Source organism: Corvus cornix, chromosome 9 (genome assembly GCF_000738735.6).
Source record: "Corvus cornix cornix isolate S_Up_H32 chromosome 9, ASM73873v5, whole genome shotgun sequence".
In the NCBI taxonomy this organism is placed as follows: domain Eukaryota; kingdom Metazoa; phylum Chordata; class Aves; order Passeriformes; family Corvidae; genus Corvus; species Corvus cornix.
In genome coordinates, this window is record NC_046339.1 from 24,977,596 (window position 1) to 25,004,210 (window position 26,615).

Here is a 26,615-nt window from a genome sequence, read left to right on the forward strand (position 1 = left end):
ACTGAGGCCCCATTTCAGGGAGCTCTGACAGCGATGTCAGATGCAGGAGCCGCAGGAAGGGCAGGACGGTTCCTACACTGCTTCGAGACACTCGTGCTGCTCTTGGGTCTTCCCTCAAAGAACCTGGCATGCCACCAACACCAGCAATAGCTAGACCAGAAATTAAAAAGGACACCTCTTTCTTACATACGTATATAAAACAAGCTACTTGAGGAGCTGCAGGAGCTGCAGTTACTTTGCACAACACCACTTTCTCTACCAGCTGCCCCCATCATGTGCCGGGAACAGCCTGTTCCCCTCACCCCTGACACCTCGTTTGGTGCAAAGAGAGCTCACCATGAACTTATTTCTTCTGGAGAGCTGCAAGTCACTGGTTTTGTACATTCCCATGCTCTTTAATTACGTAATTGTTCCATGACAGCTTAGTTCCACAAGCTCTTCCCTGCGTCAGGCTCACATCGGCCAGTACCAGCAAACCTGCACACAGGCTCGAGATTGGCAGGACAAATATCTCCAGTGGCCCTCTGTGACACTTCACAGTGGTGCTACTTGTCATTTACCAGGCCTGTGGGTGAAGAGATCAGAATTGGGGAACTACAAATCAGAGCTGACTGTCCCACATGCTGAATGCTTTTTGTGACCACTGCCACACAAAGTCATTATCTTTTGACATCGGCCTGAATACAAGCACGAGTTACAAAGAGGAACAACACGTGGCCTTCAGGACAGAGGCAGACACAATAGCTCAACTCTGGATGTGGGTGTTATCAAAGCATTACTTTAGGTCAAGGAAGTTGTTTGAGGGACAGACAACAAAGGAGCTGACTGCCAAAAATTTATGGGCAAGGAAGATGTGAAAGGTTATTCTCAGCTGTGTACTTCACAATAAAACTCCATCAGTGACATACCCTGCCAACAGCTCAGAATTTACGGCAGAAAATGCTGGTGGTACCTCCTGGCATTTCACAGGGGCTCCAAGTCCTGCACGAATGCTATGGACGATGCTGATGAATGACACAGTCTTGCAAAAGGCCTGGCAATCCTCACTGGCAGAGATCGCCAAGAAAATATTCTGGAAGTTTAGAAAAGGGTAACATTCAAGTCTTAGCAGTTTTGTAAAAACACATTTGCCTAGGGGAAACGAAATGTCCAGGAAATAATGGCAGCTGCAAGTGACAACTCCTCCCTCCACCCCTCAAACGTGACACTCCGCTTCCCTTGATTGTCATCCCTCAGCCTTCTCTCTTAGCCCTTGTCTTTCCTTCTCAGCTTTCTACCAGGACACCAACAGCTCTGAATCAACAACCAGCAATGAGAAATCAGAAAAGTAAGGCATACCGATGGAAAAGCTTGTCCTCCCAGCTGTAATGGCTCTGGCATTCACAAACATTTGCCCCCAAGACAAGGAACTCCCGATTGATACCCACATCAGGCAATAGGATTTACATAAGCCCCCACACCAGTGCTTTCTGTCCCTGATGCTGGTGCTTTATAGTTCCACCAACATGAACTCGAGTGTGTAAAAACTTTCCTTTGCAAAGCAAAACCAAGCAGCTTCTCTGGTTCCTTTTGGGAAGAAAACTAAGTGTAACAGTTGAATTCTGAAACACACCTCTCCAGGTTCTGAGTGTGTCCAGTATCTTGTACAGCAGCACAATAATTAGTATTCAAAACTTCCCTAGACCATTTTGAAACAGGAATTAAATTTCAGCCCAATCTTACTGCTTTGGCACAGAAAACTGCTCCAAAGGGAGCCTACAGAAACAAAAGGTATTAAAAAAAAAAAAAAAATTCCTCTGACTAGGGAAGCAAAAGAGATGCACAAACCCACAGAAATTATGCCATTTCTTCTGACCAGCTCCACTGACCCTTTTCAGAGGGATGAGAAAGGACATATTATAGGTGAATTCTATTTGATTTATGTGAATACAAACAGAACAATCAGCTGGTGCTAAAACAGAAAAAGCCTCAAAGAGCTTAAGGGAAACACTGGGATGGTGGAACTGAAAGGAGGTGAAGAATAAACAAGCCATGATCTGAGACTCAAAGGGCAGAGTACCCGAAACTGCGGCCAAGCCTGGGGGAGAGCTTCCCTTACCACTGGAGCTCTCCTTCTCCACTCTCACTGCCATTCCCAGAGCACTTTGTACAGCCGGGCACAAAGGTTACAGATGGCTGAGCACAGTTTGGAGGCAGCCAAAGGCAGGAGTCCCTCCAAGCTCAGCTCTGTGTGCAAGAATGATCTGTGCAGTGCTGATTTGCACTCCCTGTGCTACATTGTTTGTTTTACAGTAACACTGCAACCATTTGTTTGGGTTCCTTTAAGCCCAGTATCCAACAGGAACAGGCCTACAGGAGTGTACTCTGTGTATACATCCTTCTCTCTGTCCTTGTCTCCATCTCCACTATCAATAATTATCAGTGCATGGACCAATTTCCACTGAACTCAGGAAAACAGAGATCCCAAAATATGTAAGTACCCCTCTATTGTTAAAAATATTCATTTCTTAGAAGACAGATTTTTAATTCCTCTCCCACAAGCAATGTCCTGTTAAAGTAAGGATATGGGAAAAACAAAACTATCAGACACCAAAGAAGCCATGTAAGTGAACCAGAAAAGAAACAGCCTTCAAAATAAAATTCTACTGCTTGAAGCAGTGCTTACTCCTGAACACAATTTACAGTTATGTTTACTTTCTCACCTAACACTCTGATGTTACAGTCTAGTGAGCCTAATTTAGTAGAAACTATTCTAGAAAATAGATCTGCAGGCAACTAAATAAACTACAGCATTTAGACAGGGAAATCAACCTTACTTTTGTACAGGAAAGCCAAGTTCCACACAGGAGTTCTCTCAAGGCCCTCCCTTACACCAGTGGACGGCACTTGATTTAATTTCCAAAAGACATTTAACAAGATTCTTCAGAAAAGGTCCTTAAAGAAATTCAGCTGCCATGGCAACAACAGGCCTTGCATGGACAGGTTACCTGGGGAAGAGAGAGGAGACAAAGAGCAGACCAAGCGGTCATCTCTGACCACACAGGAAGGCCACCATAGGAACACAGGGCTTGGAGCAGAAGGTGTCCCCAGGGGGGTGGAACAAGATGATCTGTAAGGTCCCTTCCAAGCCAAACAACGCCGTGATACTGCAAGTGTGAGCTCTTCCATCTAGAGAAGGAGAATGCCAACACTGTGCTGATGGCACCAGGCTACTCTAGTAAGGCAGGACCAGCCCCAAAGAAGGGAAGAACAAACACAAGCTGCAGACAGCAGAGCTGGCAGGGAGCATTCAGTGAAGCTTAGAGTTACCCACAGAACCCCAACTTCACACAGAGCAATGGGCTGGCTCCCTGCTGAACATCCACACCCAGAGCACAGGCACGCACAGCTGAGTCAACCTGAACCTCCCACCTGAAGGATCCCCATCTCCAGGACCATTTTTCTCCAAAAGTATTCCTGCCACTGACCTTGCATCACCTCTGTCAACTCCTGACTCTGACAGCCTGACTTGATTCACTCACTGGGCAGAAAAACCTCCCTCCCAAGCAGAGGAGTTTGCCAGGTAGGGAATTCAGCTCCAGGGAAGGTCAAGCCAGCAGCAGCACAAAGGGAAAGGAGAGCTGTGCAGCTGTGGAGACACAGATCTCTCTCAGCTGAGGCAGGCTGGCAGAGCAGCTCAACCATCTTGTGCAATTCCACTAGCAGCAACCAGCTCATGTGGTCTTAATGAACAGATCTAGAAATTAACAATGCAAAACTGGCACACTGAGCATGCGTTTAAGGTGGAATTCATTACCCATTTGCAAACGACGTTTCATTTCCCACTTATAAACACAAACATGTTGGTATCTTCCAGGTCCTTGGGGATTATAACCCTAAAAGCAGAGAGAGAAACCCTTATGTGGGGGAGAGCAAATAGATACTCAGCTTGTTATTTGATTTGGTTTCAAAAAACACCACCACATGCTATGCTCTAGTATGTAAAAATGTATCCAAGATTAATTGTTTTGATTTTTGTTATTTTATTGTAGAAAAACATTTGACATTTAGGAACATTTCTGACACACAGGATAATCCCTGTGTAACTCTACAAAGAAATATCTTTTTCCTATGAGCTGAACAATCTGTCAACGCTGTTTTCATTCAGCTAACCTGCCAATATAATACAAGCCTGCTATTTGTAGAGTTACAGAATATAAACTCACTAGATTTATTTATAGAATAAATAACATAGCTGCTGCTGAAACCTTGCACAGCAAAGAACACAGTTGGCTGGATGCTGCTTTCTAGTAAAACGTTACTTTTGGGAACCACCTGAAACAACCTGCCCACCAGCCGAAGGGGGACAGGCTGAAGAATTCCACCTCCTGCTCCTAATTCTGAAAGAAATGATTAATAAATGATTAAGAACTGCGTGACTGGAGCTCACAATACACTCCCACATCAAGCGCTCATGTCTAATAATGCTTACAACTGTGGCTGAGAGCCTGTCCCACCACACCTTTTTGTGTCTCTAAAGATCCAATTCCCCGCAGGGCAGGATGAGCAGCAGGGCAGGATGAGCAGCAGGGCAGGATGAGCAGCAGGGCAGGGACTGGGTGCTGGGAGCCTTGCCCAGCCAGTGCTCCCAGCTCTGGGTACAGAGAGCAGCACCCACCAAAGTCACAGGCCTGAAGGCATGAAAAGCCTTGTATCTGCACCACTTGTACTGCATATGGAATTATCTGCATTTATAAATAGGCATTTTCTCCTCACATATTCCAATTAAGGCAGAGTTACCAAATTTACCAAGTTCATGTTGAACCTACAGTTCAGAACAGGACACAGGTGACACTGTTTGGGCCCTGATGGATCTCTTGTCCGAGGCATGCTGCTATCTCAAGCGCACTGTTATCATTAAAAAGCATTTTCCAAACTATAAAATGCCTGCAGGGATGCAAACAAGGAAATGTGGCAAAGCCAGGAGCACAGTTCCTTCAAACCACAGGGAGAGCACCCGAGTTCCTGGGTGTTCTCTCACAGTGACACACAAGCTGTCAAGTGCTGCAACCATTGCCTACAGTCAGACTTTCAACAGGACATGTCAGAAATTAAATCAGCAAGTTGCTACAAAATCCCAACTAAGGACAAGATTCCCTCTGCAGTTCCTTCCCTTCAGCAAGCTGAAGGTGAGTTCTGCCTTTAAAAAAAAAAATCACAGTGCACCTTCACAAAACAACACTTATTTTTGAAAGTGTATTTTCAGACTGAGAAGTTGCAAGAGGGTCATAGCAACGCTCTCTAAACCACTTATTTTCTAAGGGAACAAAGAAATAGGTTTCTGTGTTCTGATCACATATTGAACACCCACACCAACAAAACTACATCAGCACAGAAAAGCAAAATACTGCATATCCCCAGATGCCCTGGGTAGAAACAACAAAACAATTATCTGCTGATGAACTCAAACTTTGTAGGATTTCCCTTTCTTCTCCAAGAACAAAAACCAACTCTACTCCTGTTTTTAACCAAATGAGCAGACACAGTGGCACTGCAAGCAAGAGATGACAACGTGCAATTGGAGTTTCAGAGCTCCACTGATAAATGAGAGTGACTACAAGTAAATCCCCAAAAGTGTAAAGAAAGCAGGAAGTATCTTGCAGTCGTGGGCTGGCATTTTAAGTCCTGAAGTCAATACAGCAGCTTTAGATAAGGCACTTCCTTATCTTGGCACCAGATTCAGCATCACCTTCTGGGTTTGACTCCAAGCACTGGAAGCCCGAGCCTCATCCCAAAACTCCAAGGTGCAGCACGGAGAGATCCCAGAGAGGCCAGTCAGCCATTCAGCAGTGCTGCATCTGAATTCTGGCTTTAACATTCCTCCACAGCTTCAGTAGAGTTTGCCTCTTTCAGTATGTCTTGTGGTAACTACAGATCTGGAACGCGGCAATTCTCAGCAGGGTGTGAGAGGCTTTTTTTTGTGCATGTCACCAGAAAACAAACCACAATGTTACCGTAAAGGCATGGGCTCATCCCAGTAAAAGGACTCTTCTTAGAAAGTCATCACAATTCAGCGTTTCTCTCACTGAATCCTTACACTTCTATGGGCTCACTTGCCTAGTAGAATGTTATTTAAATTACCAGTATTTAGCCAACTTGTACCAGAGCATGTCTTTGCAACCAAGGGAAAGAAACAAGAGATTCCACAGTCACCAGCACAAACTCGAGGTACGTGTTGTTCTTTCAAATCAAAAATATTCACTTGTTGAGTTTCTGACTACCCCAAGGAAAAAATTTTGTCAACGCATCCAAATATGAGCTATAATAATGTTCACAAACCTTCTCACCTTCTCAACTCTCAAAAGGTGCACTGCAGTTGCAGAAGTCACATACAAGTCTGCACAACATGAAGGGCAGGCTAAGGACAGGGACAGGAGCTGACAAGCTCAGAGCACCCAGCCACGGATCCAAGTACCAGGGTTTCAGCTGCCCTCACAGCTTCAGACCACAGCATACTGGGTGTGGACATTTGGCCAGAAGTGCTGTCCCTCAGTCAACTAGTCAACTCTAGCACTCTGTAAAATGTCAGGAAGCACCAGAGACCGTGGGCTGCAGTCCTCTGGACACAGGGGCTAGAGATGAAGTGCTCTGAACCTCCAGAACTGGCACTAACTGTTCACCCAGCTTCAGAAAAGCTTTGTTGCCACTACCCACTCCCACTGTTGTAAATCCACATCCATCAGCAGCACCAACATAGAATTCCAGCTGCACACTCTCTATTGAGCAGCCAGTAAAAATTACATCCTCTCAGATTAATCACAACCCTGAAGTCAGCCGCCCTGCTCCAGCTCACCAGGAAATCCTGCTGCATCACGGGTTGGCGTTTCATTTCAAAACTCTCTGCACCCTTATGTGTATTTTCTCAGGCTTTCCAACAAAAAGTCATCAGAGTTGAGTCAGAAAGAAAACAAAAAAAAACCATAAAGAAAGAATAAACTGGCTTCTAATTCTGTAATAGGAAAAACTTCTTCACAGGGTCAGAACACCTTTTGACAGACAACCTGCACACTGCCTTGTGGCCCAGTGACTTCTTCATGGCTGGATGGGTTATACTGTAGAAACACCCATCAAATAACCTCGCTATAGCACTAGACAAGACCAAACTGCTTTGGATCCAGAGAATCTGCATTGATCCTTCTCTCACACCACTCCTTCTTCACTAGTGTAATAACATGGAAAAGTTACTGAACCCAGACATTAATGTCATCCATCCCACCAAACGCAGGACACCGTTTAAGAACAGTTGCATCGGTCGTGTGACCTGGAGAAGGTTTTTCATTCCTTAACAACCTCAACAATAGATGCTATCACTAGACTAACTCTGTGCAGCTACAGAACTATGTGGAACACAACTGAAATAATCAATACTTACAAAGAAGCTCAATTTAGTTTAATTAAACTCACAGTGTCTTCCCAGAAACTAAGTTTTTTGACACTGGTATTGGCAGTCATGTCCCTTTAAGTTGCTCTATGGACACTACAACTATTTTCTTTCTCCCAAGTCACACTTCGTCCCAACCACTGCTCACACTCCCTGCTCCATCCCAGGAACACAGGGAAAGCAGAGTGCGGCTGTCCACCACTTCCCAGCATGGGCCAGGTACCCAGTGACCAGCACCCACCACCGAAGCCTTCCACTCCTCCAAGCACAACCTTTGCTATGTCTGAGCCGAGCAGCGCAGGACCCCAACCTGGTTTTGTGCCTCTCCCCCCCGCCCAGCACCGGTCAGAGGGCACCGCCTGCACTTGGCCGCTCCCGGAGCCATGGATCCCTGGATCCCGGCTCCGGTCGTGCTGCCCCCGGGGCTCAGCGCGCTGCTTCTCCCACTCAAAGCTCGGGGCAGCCCCACGACTGCGTGACACGGCTCTGTGCCCCGGGCCAGCCAAGGGGCGGCCGCTCGCCCCGGTGCCACCGCACTGGGAACTCGGGATGAGCAACAGGAGCGGCGGGCGGGGGTCCCCGGCCCCGGGGCTGCACCCCGGCCTGCCCCCCCTGGATTCGGGCCAGGCGCTCGGGCGGCCCGGGTGCTCCAGTGGGCCGGGTCCCGGCGGCGGGCCGGGCCGGGCCGGGCCAAAGGCGGGTCGGGCCGCCCACCGGCTCCCGGAACTTTCCCTCCTCCGCCGCCGCCCGGGGCCGGCCGAGGGCCGCCGCCACCGAGCCCCGCGCGGCGGAAGCGCCACCCCCGCTCCGCCCGAGCATCCCCCGTCGCCCCCGCGGGCACGCCGCGGCCGCCGCCACCCGGAGCGGGGCGCAGGCCCGGCGGCGGGGGAGGCCGGCCCGGCTCGGCCCCGCGCCCCCGGCAAAGCCCCGTCGGGGACAATGAGATGGCGGCGAAGAGCGCCGCGCCCGGGGGACCCGTTGCTCCGGCAGGAGCCGCCCCGCCCCGCGCCGCCTCCTCTTCCCTCCCCTCCCCTTCTCCTCTCTCCTCGCACGGGCAGCGCCCGCTCCCGGCCCGGCCGCCGCGGAGACCGAGCGAGCGAGCGAGCGGCCCCGGCCCCGCTGCCCCCGCCCCTCGCGCCTCCATCTTGGATCGGCGCCTCCCGCGCGCTCCCTCCCCGCGCGCCGCGCTCACCTCGGGCCGCGCCGCGGCGGCGCCCCGGGAGCGCCCCGGGAGCGCTGCGGGAGCGGCGGCGGCGCGCGGGGTCCGGCGGGCGCGGGCCGGGGCCGGGGCGGCGGCGCTGGCGGGGCCCGCGCGGGGCTCAGCGGGGCCGCGATCCTAAACCGCCACCTGGCGGCATTTCCGACCCGCCACGGCGCAGCCGCCCCGCGCGCCGGGCGCGCAGCGCCCCCTGCCGCCCGCGCCGCCGCACCGCGCGCGCCCGGCCCCGCGCCGCCGCGCCGCGAGGGGAGGAAGGGGCGGGAGCGGCCCCGCCCCGGCGCGCGCGGCACGCGGGAAAACGTCTTTTCGCGCGGAAACGGCCGCGCGTGCGCCGCGCGCCCACGAGCACCGCCTGGGGGGGGGGGGGGCGACTGTCGTGACAGAGCGGGGGCGCGCCCCGGGCCCAGTGAGCCGGCGGGGACAGGGACGCTGGCGGTCTGTCGCGACACAGCGAGGGCCGGCGCAGTCTCCGTGAAAGCGGCGAGGACAGGGACAGCGGCGGGGGAAGGGGGTCGTGACTGTCGCGACAGAGCAGGGGCGAAGGCCCAGCGTGGGCCGGAGCGCCTTCCTAGCCCGCGGCGGTTCCCCGGCGGCCGGAGGGATGGGTGGGCCCCGCGGCGCCGGGGCGGTGGCAGTGGCAGTGATGTGCGCGGGGCCGAGCGGGGCCGGCGCTCTCCGCCATGGCGGGGGCGGGCGCGGAGGGCGCGGCGCGGCGAGGACCGAGCCCGGGCAGCCACCGCCCTTCGCCCGCTCCTGCCCGGAGGGGCTGTGCTGGAGCCGCTGCCGGGGTTCCCATGGAGACGCCCCGCGTCCTCTGACGAGTGCCCTCTTATCGGCGACAGTTGCCAGCCATCGCGATTGGTGCCGCCCTCCTCGCACCGCTCCCGGGCTCGGTCCCTTTGCAGGCGGCTGTCCCCTCCTGCACAGCCCGCACGCACCGCTGGCTGCCAGGGGTTGCAGATTGTTGGGAGAGGATCCAAAGCAGTGAGCGAGGTATCTCTAATCTCGACCTGTCATCTGCTGTCGTGGACCCGAAGGTGCTGTCTCGTGCTTCACCCCATTGTAATGTACCTCTTAAAACCTTTCTTACATCTAACTGAGCTGTTTTCCTCGTTTCCTGTGCTATAGGGGACTATATTTCAGTGTTAATGTGTGCTCTGTTCTTTCCCCCGTGCCTGGAATTGCGATCTGAAGGGGTTTGTTCAGATAAGGGGTTTTGGAATGGGAAGTTTGCAGGCAAAGTGGCTCTTCTCCCAAAATCATTCACAAAAACACTTAATGCAAGTGTTGCTGCTGCAGAGGTGGGAGCTGTAGCAGACAACAGGCATGAATGGAGAAATTAGAAAATAGTATTTTTTCATGGAAACGGACGCATATGGAGCCCGTATTCAGCAAGAGAATAAAGAAAGCAAGGGGAATTAAACGTATATCCCATTAAATGTGATTGCTTCAGTGAGCTAGCACAAACAGAGGTTGTTTTTTGGGTAGCAAAATATTATCAGGAGTGCACTGACAACTGGTCGGACTTTAGGGTTTGTATTCAGTGAAGGTTGTACTGGCTCTTCCTTCAGGCTGCTGGACGTGACTCAATTAATTTGAAGACACGGGATACTGGTTTGTTGGTTTGTACATAATGTTTCCTCTTGTGCCTAAGTGCTAAAAACTCCTTTCATGTAATTGCTCCTTCATTTTCTTAAATACCTTTTGCTATTCATTAAATTTTAATAAAGACTTGAGTTTTCTTTGCATGTATTTTTAATCAAATTGATTTATGTCAATCTGGCTAGAAAGAGAAGGTACTCATACACCACATGAGTGTAGATCCCTTGGGATGTGCAGTTGCATGAAGTATGAAGCACCTAAGGACCTCCAGGTGGTTTAATGGTGCTGAAACAGGGCTTTAGGAGATTTTCCTGCACCTGATAAGGAATCAAAAGAAAACCGCTTATGCTGAGAAGTCAGTGCACACGAGTGCTTAGTGAAGGTGGCATGAGTTCAGTCAGTCCTGTGGGTTTCCGGGGTGGGTGGGTCTTTCCTACGTGTGATATTCAGGGAGAATTGTCAGTCTGTAGTTACCCTGGAGAGACTGCTCACAGCCCTCTGGTAATCTCAGCCTGATCCAGTCAGGATTGGGGGATTTTCCACAGAAAAGGCAAAGGAGCATTCCTGTGGGGCCTGTCTTTCAGAGCGCAGGGGTAGCTGACTTATTCCTGACTCCGTATCCATGGCTGGAATTGCCATGTCTGTGCGTCTTTCAGAATAACACCTCAGTAGCCTGACTGATTTTAACCAATCTGGCAGAAAATGAGAGTATTTTTCTGTGAGTTTATTGAAGATTGGTGGTTAGAATCACCAGACTTCAAAGCCATCATTCCTTCAGGCACAGGAGAGGTCAGGCTCTGACCCCCAGCAGTCTGGGGGCAGATAATCACCTATTTCTACCTGACTAACCAGGTAGATTGCAGTGATTGAGGCAGGAAAGGAGGGGAGTATTTGAGGTTTTTTTCTTTTAAAAGACTCGTGCTTTGTATTCTATCGATGATCTGTGCCATTTATTGAATATACAGTGATTATTTGTTCCCCCAAGGGAAAACAGGGTTCACACTTGGCAGTCAGTGATTTCAATGAGCTCGTAATTTAAATGGGTGTCCCAGGCTGAATTGGGAATGTTTGTTCTGTTATATAACTTGACAATTTTGCATAGTGCTTCATCTTCAGCCTTGTATTAAACTTCATTCAAAATCAACTTGTGTTTTAATAGAAAATGCAAATAAGCCACGTTGTTTCCAGATATGAAGGAAAAATAAAAGCTTCATGTCACCTCCACAAAAGGCACGGGCAGAAAGAGAAGTAGCAAGTTGTCTGTATAGGCTGTGCTGATTTCTGTCTATTTTAAATTTGTGTCAGGGGCACACATAATGGATCTGGGATATGTCCTAATCTCAATCTCTATGGAAAATCTCACTGGTTAAGAAAAGCAAGGTCACCAAAGACTACAAACAAATGTACTGTGGGAGGGTTGGCATCGCATTTGTCATACACTCAGTATTTAGTTGGGAAAATGAAATTTTCGGGTAAGCATTCCTGGTTTGGGGTTTTCTTTGTTGTTGTTGTTCTTTATTACTTCCCATCTCCTGCCTTTCACACGTGTTTGCCCTTCCACTTTCCAGACTCCCGGCTGTTCAGGTTCCGAGCTGAGCAGTCAGTCCTGAGGGAGCAGCTCTGTGCAGAACAGCCATTTTGAGCTACGTGCTCACCATCTATTGTTTTCCTCCAGAGAGATCCCTGAACACATTGCACAGGTCCAGTGCTACATTTGCAACTGTTGTGTTGAATTTGCAACTACCCGTTGAAAGAAAATGTAATCTAATGCCGGGAAGCAAAAAAATTACCGTTGTATGCTCATGGTAACAAATGAGCTATTTCGGTTTTGTTTTCAGAACAGTTGCAGCGTTTACTCAGCTGTTTCTTAACGAAATGAATGAGGTTACCCAGTGCTCTACTGACACTCTAATAATAATTCCTATCGTCCACTTTTGTCGTCTTTTCCTCCTACTTTATTCATGATCCAGTATGTTGTGCCTTAAAGCAAGAAGGTCCTAATTTTTTTAAGGCTGCAAGGCAGAACTGTGGATTGTAACACAATGAAAACGCTAGTTAGGAAAAGCTGTGCAGGTGAAAATCACTGCCTTCCTGGACTCACTCAGTGCGGTTTGCATTTGCACGTTAAAAGATTCGGAAATGAACAATTTAACTGGAGGAAAAGTGAAGGTAGCAGGTGAGCCCGGGGCAGATTTCTGGCAGGTGTTGGTAAATGTTTGATGGGTTGTTTGAAGTGCCCGCTAGCACAGTTGATACTCAGCTCTATTTACTCTCCCTGGCGTTCAGCTGCTCGTTCTCAAGTTCCTTGCCCAGTAAGCTGCCCGTGGACACCCTGGAATGTTCTCCACCATGCAGGGGGTGCTGGGCGTGCTCTGGCGCTGGGACGGCAGCAGAAAAACGTGAACAGCAGTGCTGGGCAAGGCCTGCTGAGAGACAGGGGGGACTCGAGAGGGTCCTCAGCCCCTGGTACTTGTGCGGGTGCTGCTGCTCCTTCCTCCAGAGCTGGGACTGGTCCCCGCCCGTGTCCCCACTCCCGTCCATCCCTACGAGGAGAGCAGGGACTCGGCTGCAGCTCAGTTGGGGTGTAGCAGGGGGTTAATGAACACTCAGCCTGTGAGGAAAAAGGCAGACTGTCCCATTCTCATGTAAATTAATTTGCCAGAAACACCGGCAGCGCTTGGCTGTCACAGATCACAGGCACAGAAAACAGCACGGCTGAACCTGGCCACGGTATTTTCAGTGTTTCTGTGAGGAACTATTGCCCGCACTTTACCATTGCCTTTGGACCCGTGTTCTCCCTGACAACCCGCTGTCCTGGCATCCAGCCCATTGTCCAGCAGTCTTGCACCGCCAGGACCCCCAGGAACGCTGCGGTCCTCCCTGGGGACAAGGACTGTCTGTACCCATCCCGCGGTGCCACCGCAGGGGCCAAGCTGCTGCTGCTGGCAGGGCTCGGCTCCGGGGGAGGGATCTCCGGGCCGGGAGGATGGGTCCTCCCGGGCTCCCTCTCCTCTGCAGCCCGTGGGGCAGCACAGCAGGCACGGCAGGGTGGATTGGCTTGTTGTCGAGCTGTAGGAACCTTATGCTCGCAAACCACCACTTGTTCTTTGGATCAGTTCCCTCAGTAATGCTGGGAGATGGCTGGGGAGTGGGTTTGACAAGATGCCACTGATTGCTTTCTCTCCATCTAAAGGGTTTGAGCCTTCCTTGGGTTTTACTTTCTGTGCCGAGATGGTTGTAACCTTCCCTGCTGGTACCTGAGAGCACCTGCTCTTTCTATCTAGACAGCCCATCGAAGATGTAGATGATGAAGAGGTGTTTTCCCCCTCTGCCTTGGGATCGAATGTCTCTGTCACAGGTAAGGTCTGCACAGGTTTTATTTGCTGGGGTGAAGAGAAGGCAGGGAAGGTTTCATTGCTCCTGCTGCCTCTTCACTTGGAAGGCTCTGCACCGATGGTGTGAAAACAGTCATTCAATGACTACCCCTGCCCGAATTAAACATCTGCCCCACCCCGCACGAATCACAGGCACTGTTTTGGCCGAGGAGACAGAAGGGTTTAACACTGTCACAGCGGGGTTCAAAGATGTGTTGCCATCCATATGCAAACTGCTGACTTGCCCGGGGGTGCTCCCTATTTCCCTGTGTTACTGACACCTCCTCCAGCCAAATTTCTCCTGTAATCTTGTAACACTGGCAAGCAATTAACAATAATGCATAATTACAGGGTAAAAAGCTTAGCAAGAGAACTTTCTCATTAGAATACACTAGGATTCATGATGCATACCATACATAATGACAAAACATGTTATTTTCAAAAATTAGTGACTAAGGTGAAGTGCCATGGTTGACTTTTAAGGAGATCCAAATGGCCCAGCCATCAAAGGTATTTAGCAGTAACTCAGTGGAAAATTAAAGCAAAACCAAGAAGAGGCTACTAGTACTTGGATTTGGTTGACAAAAACAGCTTGTAAACACTAAAAGCACTTACATCCTAATGAATCTCTCACTATTCATTAAATAACAGTGTATCTCCATTTTTTTTTCCTTAAGAGCAGGGCATTTCTCTAAGGAAATGGATACGTCTTCCCAAAAATACCCAGTCAAAAAGCGAGTGAAAATTCATCCCAACACAGTAACAGTGAAATACACCTCTCATTATCCACAGCCAGGAGAAGAGGGATGTGAGGATGTTAATGAAGATACTGGAGTATTTATGGAGGATAATCCTAAGAGAAGACTACTGAATGATGGGAAAAAGAGAGAAAAGACTTTTTTCGGTACAATAGACACCAAGCCAGCACAACTGCCAAAACCTGATGAGGTTGGAGAATCTCAGCACTTTCCTGAAGGAAATGTACTGCAGTCCAGGAGAACATGGGCAGTCCTTTTTGGGTCTGCCGTGGCTCACGGATGCGTGGCTCTGATCACGAGATTAATTTCTGACCGTTCCAAAGTGCCATCTCTGGAGCTGATTTTCATCCGCTCGGTCCTGCAGGTGCTGTCCCTCTCTGCTGTGTGCTACCACCACGAGCCTCCCTTCGGCCCCAAAGGCTACAGGCTCCGGCTGTTCCTCTATGGGGTCTGCAATGTCATCTCCATCACCTGTGCCTACACATCCTTCTCCATAGTGCCCCCCAGCAATGGGACCATCATGTGGAGGGCCACCACCACAGTGTTCAGTGCCATTCTGGCTTTTTTACTCATAGATGAAGGAATGGCTTATATAGACATGGTCACTGTTGTTGGCAGTGTGTTCGGCGTTTGTCTGGTCATGATCCCCAACATTGTTAAGGAGGAGAACTCTTTGCTGAGCACCTGGAAGGAAGCTTTTGGCTATACCATGACTGTCATGGCTGGTCTGACCACTGCCCTCTCCATGATAGTCTACAGGTCCATCAAAGACAGCATCAGCATGTGGACAGCGCTGTTCACCTTCAGCTGGACGGGAACAGTGTGGGGAGCGTCCACCATGTTCCTGCTCCAAGAGCCAATCGTCCCGCTGGACGGGGAAACCTGGAGCTATCTCCTTGCCATCTGCCTGTGCTCCACTGCAGCCTTCCTGGGGGTCTACCACGCCCTGGGCAAGTTCCACCCCGCTCTGGTGAGCACTGTGCAGCACCTGGAGATCGTCATCGCCATGGTCCTGCAGCTCCTTGTGCTGCGCATCTTCCCAGGCACTTGTGATCTGGTTGGGGCAGTGCTTATTTTGGTGAGTGTTTTTTTCCTTGCGTGTTATAAGCTCTCCTGGAAGGATTTAAGAAGGCAAGATTATCAGGAGATTGTGGATTCGTCCATTAAATGAATGTCAGTTTTGAATGTCTGATTCTGGCTGTGACCATGTGGAAGTAACTCCTTTCAACTCCTGTGTCCGAGCGTAGTGGCCAGGCCCTCTCTCTGCCATTTCACTTCTCAGCTGATATAGCAATGTTGGTATTTCCAGGCTCCCGTGCCAGGTGGATTTGTTCTGCTGCACACAACCACTGACATTTTGTCATACCCAAAAGAGTAGCACACAGGGTGCACGGCCAGCACAGGCTGGCCCACTGAAATGCGGGCCAAGCTCTTCCTGACCTTCTCTGGATAAAGCAATACAGAGGGACTCAAAAGTGACTCTTGTTCATGTGCTCTGTGGTAGTAGGAAGATGAGCAGCAAAACACTAAAACAGTCACCCGAATTGTCATTTCCTCTGTAATGCTTCTTAAGCTTTGGCTGTCATATTCTAAATGGAGCAATGCTAAATTTCTGTGGCTAGAACTTGCATTTCCTGCACGTATAAAGAAGAAGTCAGTAAAGCTTTTTGTGCTTTGTGGTTAAATTTCTGTCTGAAACAATGTAGGAATCCCAGATGTCCTGTGGGGGAAAGAGAGCACCAAAAGCTGAATCTCCAGTTGTGCCACAACTGTGAAAGGTCCCCAGGAACTGTAAGGTCCATGACAGATTAAAGATCTAGCCCTGAAGCAGACCAAAATCCCTCCTATGGAACCACTTTTTCTAGAGGAGTTTTTTACTATTATCCAGGGGAGGGGAAAAAAGGGAGAAATAAAAGAATGCATTTGAGATGGAGGTGTGAGCAGCATGGTAAAACCGACCAGCCTGGCAGGATCAGTGACTGACAGGGTGCTTGGGTACCGAAACTCCAGTGAGACATGGGATTTGCAAAGAGTCCCAGGGCTTTATGGGTCCAAATAGTATTCCTGGCCACGCTAATGTGTGGCCGTAAAGAGAAAGGCCAGCATCTGTGTCCAATGGGCTCTGTGCCAACCAGGCCCTGCAGGCACCTCCCACTGCAGCTGCCTGTGCCTGTGTTCTGGGACATGAGCGTTTTCTGAGAGAAAAGGCACCACTCAGATGGCTCCAACCAGTCCAGCTTCCCCCACAGAAAATACATTTTACTTGTGAAAAGCAGCAGGAATTACTTTTATTCCTATGATTAGCCAGGGAGACCAAGTTCCCTGACATCAGCCAGCCCAGCTGGCAACGCTCCTGATCCATGTGACACTTGTGTCCTTCAGTGCTGGTGATGCCAGAGACCAGAGACCCCCTGGGCCACACAGGGTTCCCTCGAGTGCTGGCACAGTCACAGCCACCCCTACAACTGTTTCCTTGAGGAGCAGGTGAAGCTGGCAACAGGAGCTCTGCCCACTGTAGGAAAGACAGAAGAAAAGGGGAGCAGGTAAAATGAAGCAGTGCTGGGAAAGCTGTGCCCTGCCAGAAATCCCTTTGGCAGCTTAGGGCAGAGCAGTTCCCAGCCCAGAATCTTCCTGTGCTTCTATCAGCTCCTTATTTCGCTCTGGGGCAGATAGTCTTTCTTCCTCTGGCTGCTCAAGCAGCAGGAAAGCTTCCTTTGTGGGAAGCAACCAGGGCATGAGGCTCCTCCTCCCATGGCTTCCATGCCTGTCCCTCTACAGGGACTCGAGCTCTGAGGCTCAGCTGTGTCAACACGTGCATGTGCAGGCACCCAGCTGGGTACATCTGGCAAGCCAGGGGCACTGCACAGCACGACTCCCCAAAAGCCTCCACTGTGCAGTGGGGCTGAATCCTGGGCAAGCCCTGGAGCTACTCCAGCCCCAAGGCAGCCAAGCCCCCTCCTCAGAACCTCCCCCTGCCACCCCTGAGCCCAGGCTGGTATGGGCAGCTCGCACCCAGGGCCCACCCCAAGAACCTGAGTGGTGTCCGGGGAGCAGTTCCAGGGTCTATGGGGCCGGGTCCCGCTCCAGCTGCTCCACAGCCTGCACGAGATCTTGCACAGCTCTGTCCACGTCTGCCCGTGCCGTGCTGCGCCCCACGCTCAGCCGCAGCGCGTTCCGCGCCACCTCCAGGGGAATCCCGCAGCTCAGCAGCACCGGGGAGGGCCTGGAACACAGCCAGGGGGCAGAGGATGGACACGAAGCTGAGGAAGCCCCACACATCAGCAGGGAGCCTCACTGAGCTGCGTGAGGAAGCACATCTGCAGATGCACTCCAGGCAAACCTGTCCCCTGCACAGCGCACCGCTTGCTTTCTAGGGGCACCCAATCCCACTGGGTTTGTTGCCCTGTGGGGAATCTGGCTCTTCTAAGAAGAACCTGTTCCATGTCCCTGTGGGTTGGCAGCTCTGCCAGGTCCACAGGGCATTGCTCTAGACCAGGCCAAAAGCACCCCTATCCCCATATCCCCTAAAGGAGCCATCTGGAGGGCCAAGATGGGCTGGAGCAGGAGAGCCAGGCACAGACACAAGGCAAGCTCTCTTCTGGTAGTGCCAGCAGTTCAAAAGTACTTCCAAGCTCAGCTGGATCACCAAAGCTGGGAGGGACAAACTCCTTCCGAGCAGCAATCGAGCGTTCCAGCTGTGTCTCCTGCAGTAATCTCCTTAACAGCCCTTCAGCCCCTCTGGAAAACTCTGTACCCTCTTTGTTCCAGGTGATGCTGCCCAAGCTACCCACTGTCCCTTTCCCTGCCTGTTTCCATCCCTCCCTCCTGCTGTCCTCTGGGAAGACACCCAAGGGCTGGAAAAGCTGTCTGCTCACCGATCCCCCTTCTCAGAGTGGCAGGCAGCCCCGACGCTGGCAAGGAGCACCTTGCAGTGGGCCAGCACCCTTCGTCCTGCAGCACAAGCAACACAAGCACAGCTTTCCCAATGTCAAGGCTCTCTCCAGGGACTACTCCTGCCTCACCTCCCTGCCCACCAGCCAAGCACCCACTAGTCTCAGCCACAGGTGCTGGTGAGGGGGAGGTGCTTGGCTGTGCGTAACCATCGCGGGACAGCAGTAGGGTAAGAGCTACCTTGAAGGCCTGGGCCCAGGATGGAGAAGTTACAGGTGTTGCAGAGTCGCTTGGAGCCCTTAAAGTGACTGTTGAAGCAAATCCTCTGCTTCCCAAAGGAGGCCTGGAGAAATCAGAGGGCTGTGAACCTCTCTGGGTTCCCAAGAGGAACGTCCTTATGAGGGGGTGGGCATGGCCAGAGGGACATACTCACCCTGCTCCAGGCCACACATCCTGCAGCCTGAGACTGCGGGAAGGGACCAGATTTGCTCACCTCCAGCGTGGCCTCCAGGTAATCCCGGACATCCCGCATATGAGCCTCATAGGCCTCCCAGTTCTTGCTCACTAACTCTGCAGCCTGAGAACACCCAGACAGGCTCCACCAGTGACCCTTGGACACCTCCCTCTGTGCGTGGTCCCCGGGATGTGAGCCCAGCCTGGAACAGCCTCTGCAGTGCCAGGTCCCCTGTGTCCCCTCTCAGTGCCCTGTGAGCTGTGTGACTGCCAGGGCTGCAAACCCACAGCAAGCGCCCCAAAGCACCTCCTTCAACTGGCACCAGAAAGCCCCACCGCCTTTCCCAGTTCACCCTCCCTCCCACATCCCAAGTTTGTCCCTTCTGATGACCAGGGAGCACAAGTGGCAGTCTCTGTGCTAGGTTTGCACTGCTCACCCCATCCCGACTAACCTGGCCAAGGCCGGCGATCATCGGGGTGTTCTCAGTGCTGGAAGGGAACAGGGACCAGTGAGTTATTTCTCAAGACCAGAAACCCAACCTTGAGACACAGACATTCCCTCATGGGACCCCTCACTGGTGGCAGGGGGTCCTGGACACCTCTCTGAGGTGGTTGAGAAGGAGGTGGTTCCACCCTAAGGTTCCACCCTTGGTAAAGCCTGAGCTCCAGGGAGTTTCCATGCGTGGATCCATTTCCCTGCCGTGCTGGGCTGCTTGCCCAGGGCGGGCAGGTGACAAAGTGCCAGCTCAGCTTGGACAAGGCAGCCCATGTGGCTTGGCCCCCAGCCAGAGGCCCAGCTCTCCAGGTAACCACCTGCCCCCTTACCCTGGCCGGAAACTCCTCTCCTGTCCCCCTCCGAAGAGCATGGGGTGCAGCGGGGTGGTGGTGCCGAGGCCGCGGGCGTACAGTGCTCCGATCCGCGGGCCGTGGAACTGCGGGGACAGCCACGGTGACCCTGGGGACACTGACACACCGACAGTACTGACAGTGCTTCCTGCCCTCCTGCCCAGATCTGAGTGCCCTCCAGGGCTGGCCCCTGCCCATCGCACAGGCGCAGGCTGCTGCAGAGCTCTTCCCCATCCTCAGTCTCCTGCCCCCCAGCCCAGACAGGTTCCGCAGGAGCGAAGTCTGTCTGCAGAGCCCCACCCAGCAGGAGAACTCTGGCCACCACGAGGTACCAAGCTGTGTGTCCCCCTGGCAGCCCAGCAGAGATGTCACACAGGGTGACTAGCAGCAGGGCCACGCAAGCAGGGCCACACCTTGTGTCCCACGATGGTCAGGTAGTCCACGCCCAGCTCCTGCACGTCCACGCGCCCCTTGCCAATCATCTGTGCTGCATCCGTGTGCACCAGGACCCTGGGCAGCCCCTCCGCTGCTCTGCGCTGGTTGAGGGCACAGACGCGCTGGCTCAGCTCCGCGACGGGCTGGTGGCAGGGAGGAGGGTCTGCATCCCATTCTGCTACCTCCTGTCACCGCCTCTTTGCGAGGGTGTCCCCACCCCATCCCCCTCACTGCCCACACTCACCATGATGACCCCTGTCTCATTATTGGCCAACATGAGGGAGACCAGGCAGGTGTTTGGCCGGATGGCAGCCAGGACATCGTCCACCTCTGCCTGCCCGCTCCGTGGGGACACAGGCACAAAAGTGGCTTCTGCAGGCCAGGAGACAAGCCCTGAGGTTGGCTGGGTAGGTTGAAAGTGCTCGGGGCTGGCCTGTGCCCCGCTGGGCAGGGCAGGAGTGTATGGAGCACAGGCACAGAGCAGGGAGGTGTCACATGCAGCTTGGGGGAACGCGGGCACCAAAGGGGAAAATGGTGCCCTTCTCCAGCGGGAGAAAGTGGAACATCACAGAGCATGCAGGATCTTGCCCTCCTCCAAAAACACCAGCAGAGACCCCCCATTCAAACCCCATCTGTGCCTGTGCCACTCACCTGCCAGGCCCTCCCTCCCTAGCTGCTCCAGCGGCAGGCGGATGGAGTCATGCTCCACGCTCGATGTCACGATATGTGGTGTTCCCCGGCTGTCCCCTCTCCCACATTGGCTCTCGTGGAAGTGCCTGCAGGCAGTGTGGATCACCATGTTGTTCGCCTGAAGGGAAGAAGGAGAGGGAAAATGGAGGCTCAGAAGGAACACAGTGCCATTCATTCCCACCCTCCTAATCGCTGCTTGCTGGAGAGGGGGTGGTGGGCAGGGATTCCCAGGAAGGGGGTCCCCCCTGCTCCCACCTCCGTGCCCCCTGAGGTGAAGACGATGTCCTCGGGGCGGCCTCCCAGCATCCTGGCCAGGCTCTCCCGTGCGCTGCCGATGAGCTCCTTCGCCTTCCTGCCTGCAAGACCAGACCTGGCAGCTCCCGCGGGCTCCCATCACCACAGAGCCCAGCCCGTCCTGGTCCCTACCTGTGGGGTGGGAGCTGCTGGGGTTGCCCCAGGCCTGGCACATGGCATCCCATACGGCCTGGGCCACCTCGGGGGCCAGCGGGGTGGTGGCGTTGTGGTCCAGGTACACCTTCCTGTAGGGCAGGGGCAGATAAGGGGTGCTGGGGGGCACACAGGGGAGCAGGGAGTAGGGCAGGGCCTCACCCCTCCAGTGAGTCACACTGCGCCTCCGCCGGCTCTGTCCCCGCGCCCATCGCTGCTGTCACCGTCACTGTCACCGCTGCTGTCACCGTCACTGTCACCGTCCCGTTGCCGTCACCAACCTGGCACCGTGGGTTACCGACAGGGGGGACCAGGCCCCTGCCCTGCCTGGGGCACCACAGCCTCCCATCACCCTGCTCCCTGCCCCACAGCCACGGCCCCACCAATCAGCTCCCTGCTCCCTGCCCCACAGCCACGGTTCCACCAATCTGCTCCCTGCCCCACAGCCATGGTTCCACCAATCAGCTCCCTGCTCCCTGCCCCACAGCCACGGCCCCACCAATCAGCTCCCTGCTCCCTGCCCCACAGCCATGGTTCCACCAATCAGCTCCCTGCTCCCTGCCCCACAGCCACGGCCCCACCAATCAGCTCCCTGCTCCCTGCCCCACAGCCACAGCTCCACCAATCAGCTGCCCCGTTGTAACGCCCCCTCCCCCCCAGCTCCCCTCTCCCCGGGCCGCTCCGCCCAATCCGCTGCCGCTGTTCCCATTGGCCGGGTCCGCGAGCGCACGGGGCTCCCATTGGCCCCCGGCGGGCGGCGCGCGAGCCCCCGTCCCCCTTTCCCCCCCACCTCGGGCCGGGTGTCACTCACGCGCTGCTGGCGCGCGGGCGCGAGGCGGAAGGGGCGTGGCTCGCGAGGCGGCGCGCTTCCGGCGCGCGGGGGCGGGCGGTACTTCCGGGACGGACGCGAGGCCGGGGAGCGGCGGCGGCGCTTCCCCTCCCCAAGATGGCGGCGGCAGCGTCGGAGCGGGTCCCGCGCCGCGCCCCGCGCAGGCTCCGCGCCGCTCCGCGCGCGATGGCGGTGAGCGCCCGGCGGGGGGGCCCGGGACGGGCAGCGACGATCCCCGCGCCGGGCTCGGGCGGGCGGGCGGCGCCCGGGGCCCGCCGCGCCGTGACTCAGCGCCGCACGGCGAGGGCGGCCCCGCGTGCCGCGCCCGGTGCGGGGCCGAAGCGGCGGGAGTTGTTCGGGGAGGCGGCCGCGCCTCGTGGCTCTGCGCGCCCCGGGCGGGCCGCGGCGGTGCGGGCCGTGCCCCGGGCCGCGCTCCGGGCCGGGGGGGCAGCGGGCGGTTCGGGCGCTGTGGCGGGGGCAGGCGGGCGGGACTGCGGACAGGGCACGGCCGGAGCTGCGTCCTCGCTGCGCCTCCGCCGCGCCTGCCTTGCTGTAGTTGATAAAGTGAAGTGCAAAACTCAATTAAAGGCGAATTCCCGCACGCAGGCGCGCCGTATTAGGCTCTGGAAGCCGCTCCGAGGAGCGATAGGCTCGCAGAGCAGGGGCTGGGATGGGCTGGGCTAACGCAGGCGTCCAACAGCGGCGGAGCGCCGCAAAGCCCCGCGTCCCATTGGCCTCGGCACGGCTTACATCGCCTTGTTTCTGCTGCGGGGAAAAACTGCCTCGTTTGACACACTTCTCTGTTTTCCTCCTGTCTTTCAGGTTATGTCGTAACCACAGAACCGCCGAGCAGTGATGGAATCACTGGATACTGAGGTGAGGGCACGGAAGACCCTGGGGACTGTGGAGTACGTGGAGTCTTCGGGCTTTGCCCAGGGGGTGCTTCCCACCAAGAAGGATGTGGTGCAGAACATGCTGTACCTGCTGCAGCCCAAGAGGGCCGGCCAGGCCCAGCGCTCCAAGGAGGACGCGGCCCAGCTGCTCGCAGAGCACCTGCAGGAGCACTGGCTGGTCTGCAACCTGCACACCATCGCCACTCAGAACATAAAGAAACTCATCCTCAAAATGTACGAGGAATTCACCCGGTTGTACCAGACCAGGAAGCAGAGACAGAACCAGGCTTTTTCTGAGCGAGCCGACAGATTCAACGAGAGTTCGGAGAAGCTCTTTGACGTGTTTTGTACAGACACACAGATGAGGGATAAACTGGAGGAGTACAGTGGGATAAAAATGACTAGCATCGAGTGGAAGTTTCTGGAAGATCAGAGGAGTGAGAGAAAAATGTACTATGAAGATTTCACAGAGAAGCAGGAGCTGAAGATGATGGAGAGAAGGCAGAAAATACAGTGTCTGGAGCACTTCAGGAAGCTCGCCAGGGAAGAGAAGGAGGGCAGCAAGGCGAAGGAGATGAAGTACAAGGGCGAGGAGCAGTCGGATGAGGGCACCAGTGTGGACGAGCTGTACCCCACGGAGGAGGAGAACGGTGGTGCCCCGGCCTTCTCGCTGCGGGGCCGGCGGAAGCGCCGCTGCACCACAGCCGCTGCCGGCACCGACCTGCCCCTGGAGGGCGAGCACATACGGATGAGCATCCGCAGGGTCAGGCCTGGCTTCTACGAGACTGTGGAAAAGGTGAAAAACTGCTAGCGCCCGCCGCAGAGAGCGGGCAGAGCTGCTGGAGTACAAGGTGGCAATGCACACGTTAGGCAAGTTTGAAATCCCACCATCCATTGGAAGTGATTGTTGCAGATCCTCAAGCCAGAGCTCAGGAACATGCTGCCTCCAGGGAAGAGGGCTGGGATGATGACAACGGCAGCAAGGACTAAACCACATGGATTTGGAAGGATGAGCTGTCAGCGGCCAGCGATGCCAAGGCTCAAATGCAGCGGATGATCCAAGGTTACGTAGCATATAAGCCTCTTCTTCCAAGGTCCTGTCTGCATCCGTGGGGTTTGGAAGTCTCTCAACATCTCTGAGCCAGCGGTGGCCTAACAGCATGAATCAGGACTCAGATTTACTGCAGGGTAATAACTTGGACTTGTTGCTAACAGAAAATCCGTGTGCTGAAGAGCCCTGGCTCCCCTGGCTGCAGTGGGGGTGAAAGGTGCTCTGCCCCTTCCTGCGGGAGCTGGCGTTTCTGCCAGGAAGGAAGTGGGTTTGCAGTGTGTGTCTCCAGCCCCGGAGAGGCACGCTGTGCTTTTGGGAAGGGACTGCTCTCCTGCTCGAGGAGCGGGCAGAGAGCAGTAGACAGTGGAGTGCTTTGGCTGTTAAAGCATTGGTGATTCTGAATGTTTTATTCTAGATTCTATTTTACCGACGTTTCCTTGATCAGGATAAACCTTCCCATAACTGGATGAGTTTTATAACAAAGTCCCTAATCTAGGATCTGGGGTGAATCCTAAATGAAGTGGTAATGTTTTATCTTTGGGGGGAGGGGGGTAACATAGGGGAAAATGCAAATTGCATTATTTAGTTTTAAGATGAGAGTAATTTTATAAACTGGTATCCTGCCTTTTTAGGACATAGGGAAGAAAAAGCCTTCCCAGGTGTAGCTGTGGTGTTCACAGCAGCAGGCACCCAGATCTGGGCTTGCTCTTCCACCCCCGAGGTGGTGCAGGCCAGCGGGGGGAAGATGGTAGTTTTCCACCCAGAGGTTGTTTGAACAAAGCGTGACCCTCTTGCCCACGTACATCCTGAGCAGTGACGTATCTGTGACTTTTTTAGTTAGAGTTGCTTTACTGGTTTTTAAAGATGAGAGACTTGACCTTCCAGTGAAACCCAGTGCTGGAGATCTCTCTGGTGAGATTCCCAAACCTTGCCAGACCACACTGAAAATGGAAAACCCCCAAGTCTCTATTTGTCCACAAAAGATCTGTGGTAGAAAGAGCGCAAACTTGCCTGGTTTTAAAATTTACCTTCCAGTGTGAATGTTGGTTTCCCCACTCCAGTATCTCAGCTTCTCCCCGTTTCTTTCCTCTCCGTCCTGCACATCATTTACTGACATTTACTCGTGCTCTTTCATTCTTTGGCTTTTGCTCCCTTTAACAATAAATGCATGTACGAATAATTTTGACAGTTCATTTACTTTTGATGAATCAGTCCTTGGACTGCTTTGAAGTCCTATGCCAAAGGAGGAATGAAATGCAGAGCAGCTGCTGGTCCCGCGGGACACGGCGGCCCCGGCCGGGCTGCCCGGGCAGGCTCCAGCCTCGGCCGCCTGGCACAGCTCCGTCCAGCTGCGAGCTGCGTGTCCCTTCCAGGGACCCTGCTCCTTAGTGCTGGAGTCCTTGCTCTGTGTCTCTGACAAGCTCTCTCTCCATGGTAAGTCGCTCCAAAGTATTTAGTGCCCACTGCGTGCTCTGCACCACTCGTAGTTTTACAGGTTTGCTAGCAGCACCCTCGAGCCTCTGCTGCCTGAGGCTTCACAGCCTCCCTCCATCTCCTCTCTGACATGCTTCACTGACCTCCCCATGCAAATTATGTCACGTTTAAACTATTTGCCTTCCAGCCCTGAGGTGCTGGATTGAGCCTCTCACTGGGTCTCTACACCAGCAGCTCTGTATCAGCAGGGAATATAGCCAAGCTCGGACCTCGCCGAAGTAGAAGTTTTTTAATAACAACTGCTGTAACCCCCCTTTTTATTACAGATATAGCTGACAGTATAAATGCTCGTGTGTAAAGCAAATCCACCGGGGTTGGCTCGGATATGGAACACAGCTGTATAGTGCTTTATGATTTTCAGGGATTCAGGGAATTTAAGGTTGTCAAATCTGACTTCCTGTCTACCACAGGGAATTACATTTCATTCAGAAGCCCCACACTCAGCCTGCTGGTCTCAGTTGAACTGATGTGTCTGACAGAAAGTCGAGCTGAAGGTGTCAGCAGTCTGCTGTCTTCCTTGTTACCTACTTAGTGATTAGTCACCTTCACTGTTTCAAAAAAAGACAAAAAAAAAATCGACCAACTTCTAGGCTGTGATTCTTTTCATGACATCCTGTACAGGCTGAGCAGAGTTTATCACATTGAAATCATATTTGGGTTTTTTTAACTGGGTTTGACTGTGGATAGAGCCAAAGCCTGGCTCTGTTTCTGCTGCAACAGGGGGAAAATTTCTAAATCATGTATCCTGATTACTTTTCTTTGGGACCATGGTGCCTTTTTAATCAGGACAGTAAATCTTGTCCCAGGATTCTGTACTTTTGTACGTTAACAGTTGTTGACTTTCCTTTTTGGTGTGTCCCAAATAAATTAATATAACATATCTCTGGGCTTTTGTTTCTTCTTTCTAAAGGGGGAGGAAAGATGAAACTGAGGCTAAAATAAATCTCTGCTTCAGCTCTCCTTCCCGGGCCCTTGCAGGAGCAGCTGGGCTGCGTGCAGGTGGAGCTGCTCCCATCCAGACAGCATGGTCAGAGATGGGAATCTGCCACAGGGGCCCACATGGAGCCCCTTTTTTCAAAGATGCTGGAGCCTGGAGCAGCCAAAGGTAAGGGGAGAGGAATAAAATCTCTGCACCTGGTGGCAGCGTTTCATGTGGGCTCTCAGTGTGCCTCAGGCCTGGTGGGATTGGCATCAGAGACAAAGGTGGGGACTC

General features: G+C 53.4%; 4 protein-coding genes across 16 annotated transcripts in view; 2 read left to right on the top strand and 2 right to left on the bottom strand.

Annotated features, from left to right (window-relative positions):
- The window catches only part of STAG1 (stromal antigen 1), a 174,141-nt gene extending 165,473 nt beyond the window's left edge, over positions 1-8,668 (bottom strand). For 2 of the 3 annotated variants that reach the window (XM_019292879.3, XM_019292877.3), the window contains exon 1: positions 3,797-8,035. The gene's annotated coding sequence lies outside the window, so the exon portion shown is untranslated. Of the gene's footprint in view, positions 1-3,796; positions 8,036-8,612 lie in introns of those variants that run through there. The other variant, XM_039556958.1, reaches the window with a different exon arrangement.
- An 878-nt stretch (positions 8,669-9,546) lies between these two features.
- On the top strand, positions 9,547-16,058 carry SLC35G2 (solute carrier family 35 member G2). 6 transcript variants are annotated; one of them, XM_010411119.3, is made up of 3 exons: positions 9,547-9,632; positions 13,435-13,599; positions 14,293-16,058. In XM_010411119.3, exon 3 carries the CDS (start codon positions 14,315-14,317, stop codon positions 15,542-15,544), a length of 1,230 nt encoding a protein of 409 aa, XP_010409421.2. In that variant the 5' UTR covers positions 9,547-9,632; positions 13,435-13,599; positions 14,293-14,314; the 3' UTR covers positions 15,545-16,058. The 6 variants fall into 6 exon arrangements, with proteins under 6 accessions (XP_010409421.2, XP_010409430.2, XP_010409425.2 ...); XM_010411128.3 differs by having other exon boundaries at positions 9,555-9,632; positions 13,526-13,599; positions 14,408-16,058; XM_010411123.3 differs by having other exon boundaries at positions 9,557-9,632; positions 13,526-13,599.
- A 572-nt stretch (positions 16,059-16,630) lies between these two features.
- SCLY (selenocysteine lyase) lies at positions 16,631-21,947 on the bottom strand. 6 transcript variants are annotated; one of them, XM_039556756.1, is made up of 14 exons: positions 21,926-21,947; positions 21,298-21,416; positions 21,115-21,227; positions 20,944-21,044; positions 20,650-20,806; positions 20,243-20,370; positions 19,977-20,141; positions 19,543-19,649; positions 19,170-19,206; positions 18,758-18,841; positions 18,505-18,607; positions 18,249-18,324; positions 17,406-17,596; positions 16,631-16,885 (listed from the first exon to the last, which is right to left on the bottom strand). In XM_039556756.1, exons 2-13 carry the CDS (start codon positions 21,345-21,347, stop codon positions 17,437-17,439), a joined length of 1,281 nt encoding a protein of 426 aa, XP_039412690.1. In that variant the 5' UTR covers positions 21,348-21,416; positions 21,926-21,947; the 3' UTR covers positions 16,631-16,885; positions 17,406-17,436. The 6 variants fall into 6 exon arrangements, with proteins under 6 accessions (XP_039412690.1, XP_039412685.1, XP_039412687.1 ...); XM_039556751.1 differs by lacking the exon at positions 21,926-21,947 and having other exon boundaries at positions 20,243-20,391; positions 21,298-21,524; XM_039556753.1 differs by lacking the exons at positions 20,944-21,044; positions 21,926-21,947 and having other exon boundaries at positions 20,243-20,391; positions 21,298-21,524.
- Positions 21,948-22,095: 148 nt separating this feature from the next.
- LOC104696683 lies at positions 22,096-26,282 on the top strand. Its single transcript, XM_039556757.1, has 2 exons — positions 22,096-22,156; positions 22,787-26,282. The coding sequence occupies exon 2, from the start codon at positions 22,820-22,822 to the stop codon at positions 23,666-23,668; it is 849 nt and encodes a 282-aa protein (XP_039412691.1). The 5' UTR covers positions 22,096-22,156; positions 22,787-22,819; the 3' UTR covers positions 23,669-26,282.
- The last annotated feature ends 333 nt before the right edge of the window (positions 26,283-26,615 follow it).

Excerpts from the sequence above, each read along its gene's own strand:
- LOC104696683 (XM_039556757.1), top strand. The coding sequence starts at position 22,820 with ATGGAATCACTGGATACTGAGGTGAGGGCACGGAAGACCCTGGGGACT.
- SLC35G2 (XM_010411119.3), top strand. The coding sequence starts at position 14,315 with ATGGATACGTCTTCCCAAAAATACCCAGTCAAAAAGCGAGTGAAAATT.
- SCLY (XM_039556751.1), bottom strand. The coding sequence starts at position 21,347 with ATGGGCGCGGGGACAGAGCCGGCGGAGGCGCAGTGTGACTCACTGGAG. Across the intron at positions 19,207-19,542 it reads GAGAGGAGTTTCCGGCCAGG|CACTGAGAACACCCCGATGA; the intron begins GTAAGGGGGCAG and ends GTTCCCTTCCAG. Across the intron at positions 18,325-18,504 it reads CCTGGGCCCAGGCCTTCAAG|GACGAAGGGTGCTGGCCCAC; the intron begins GTAGCTCTTACC and ends CTTGTGCTGCAG.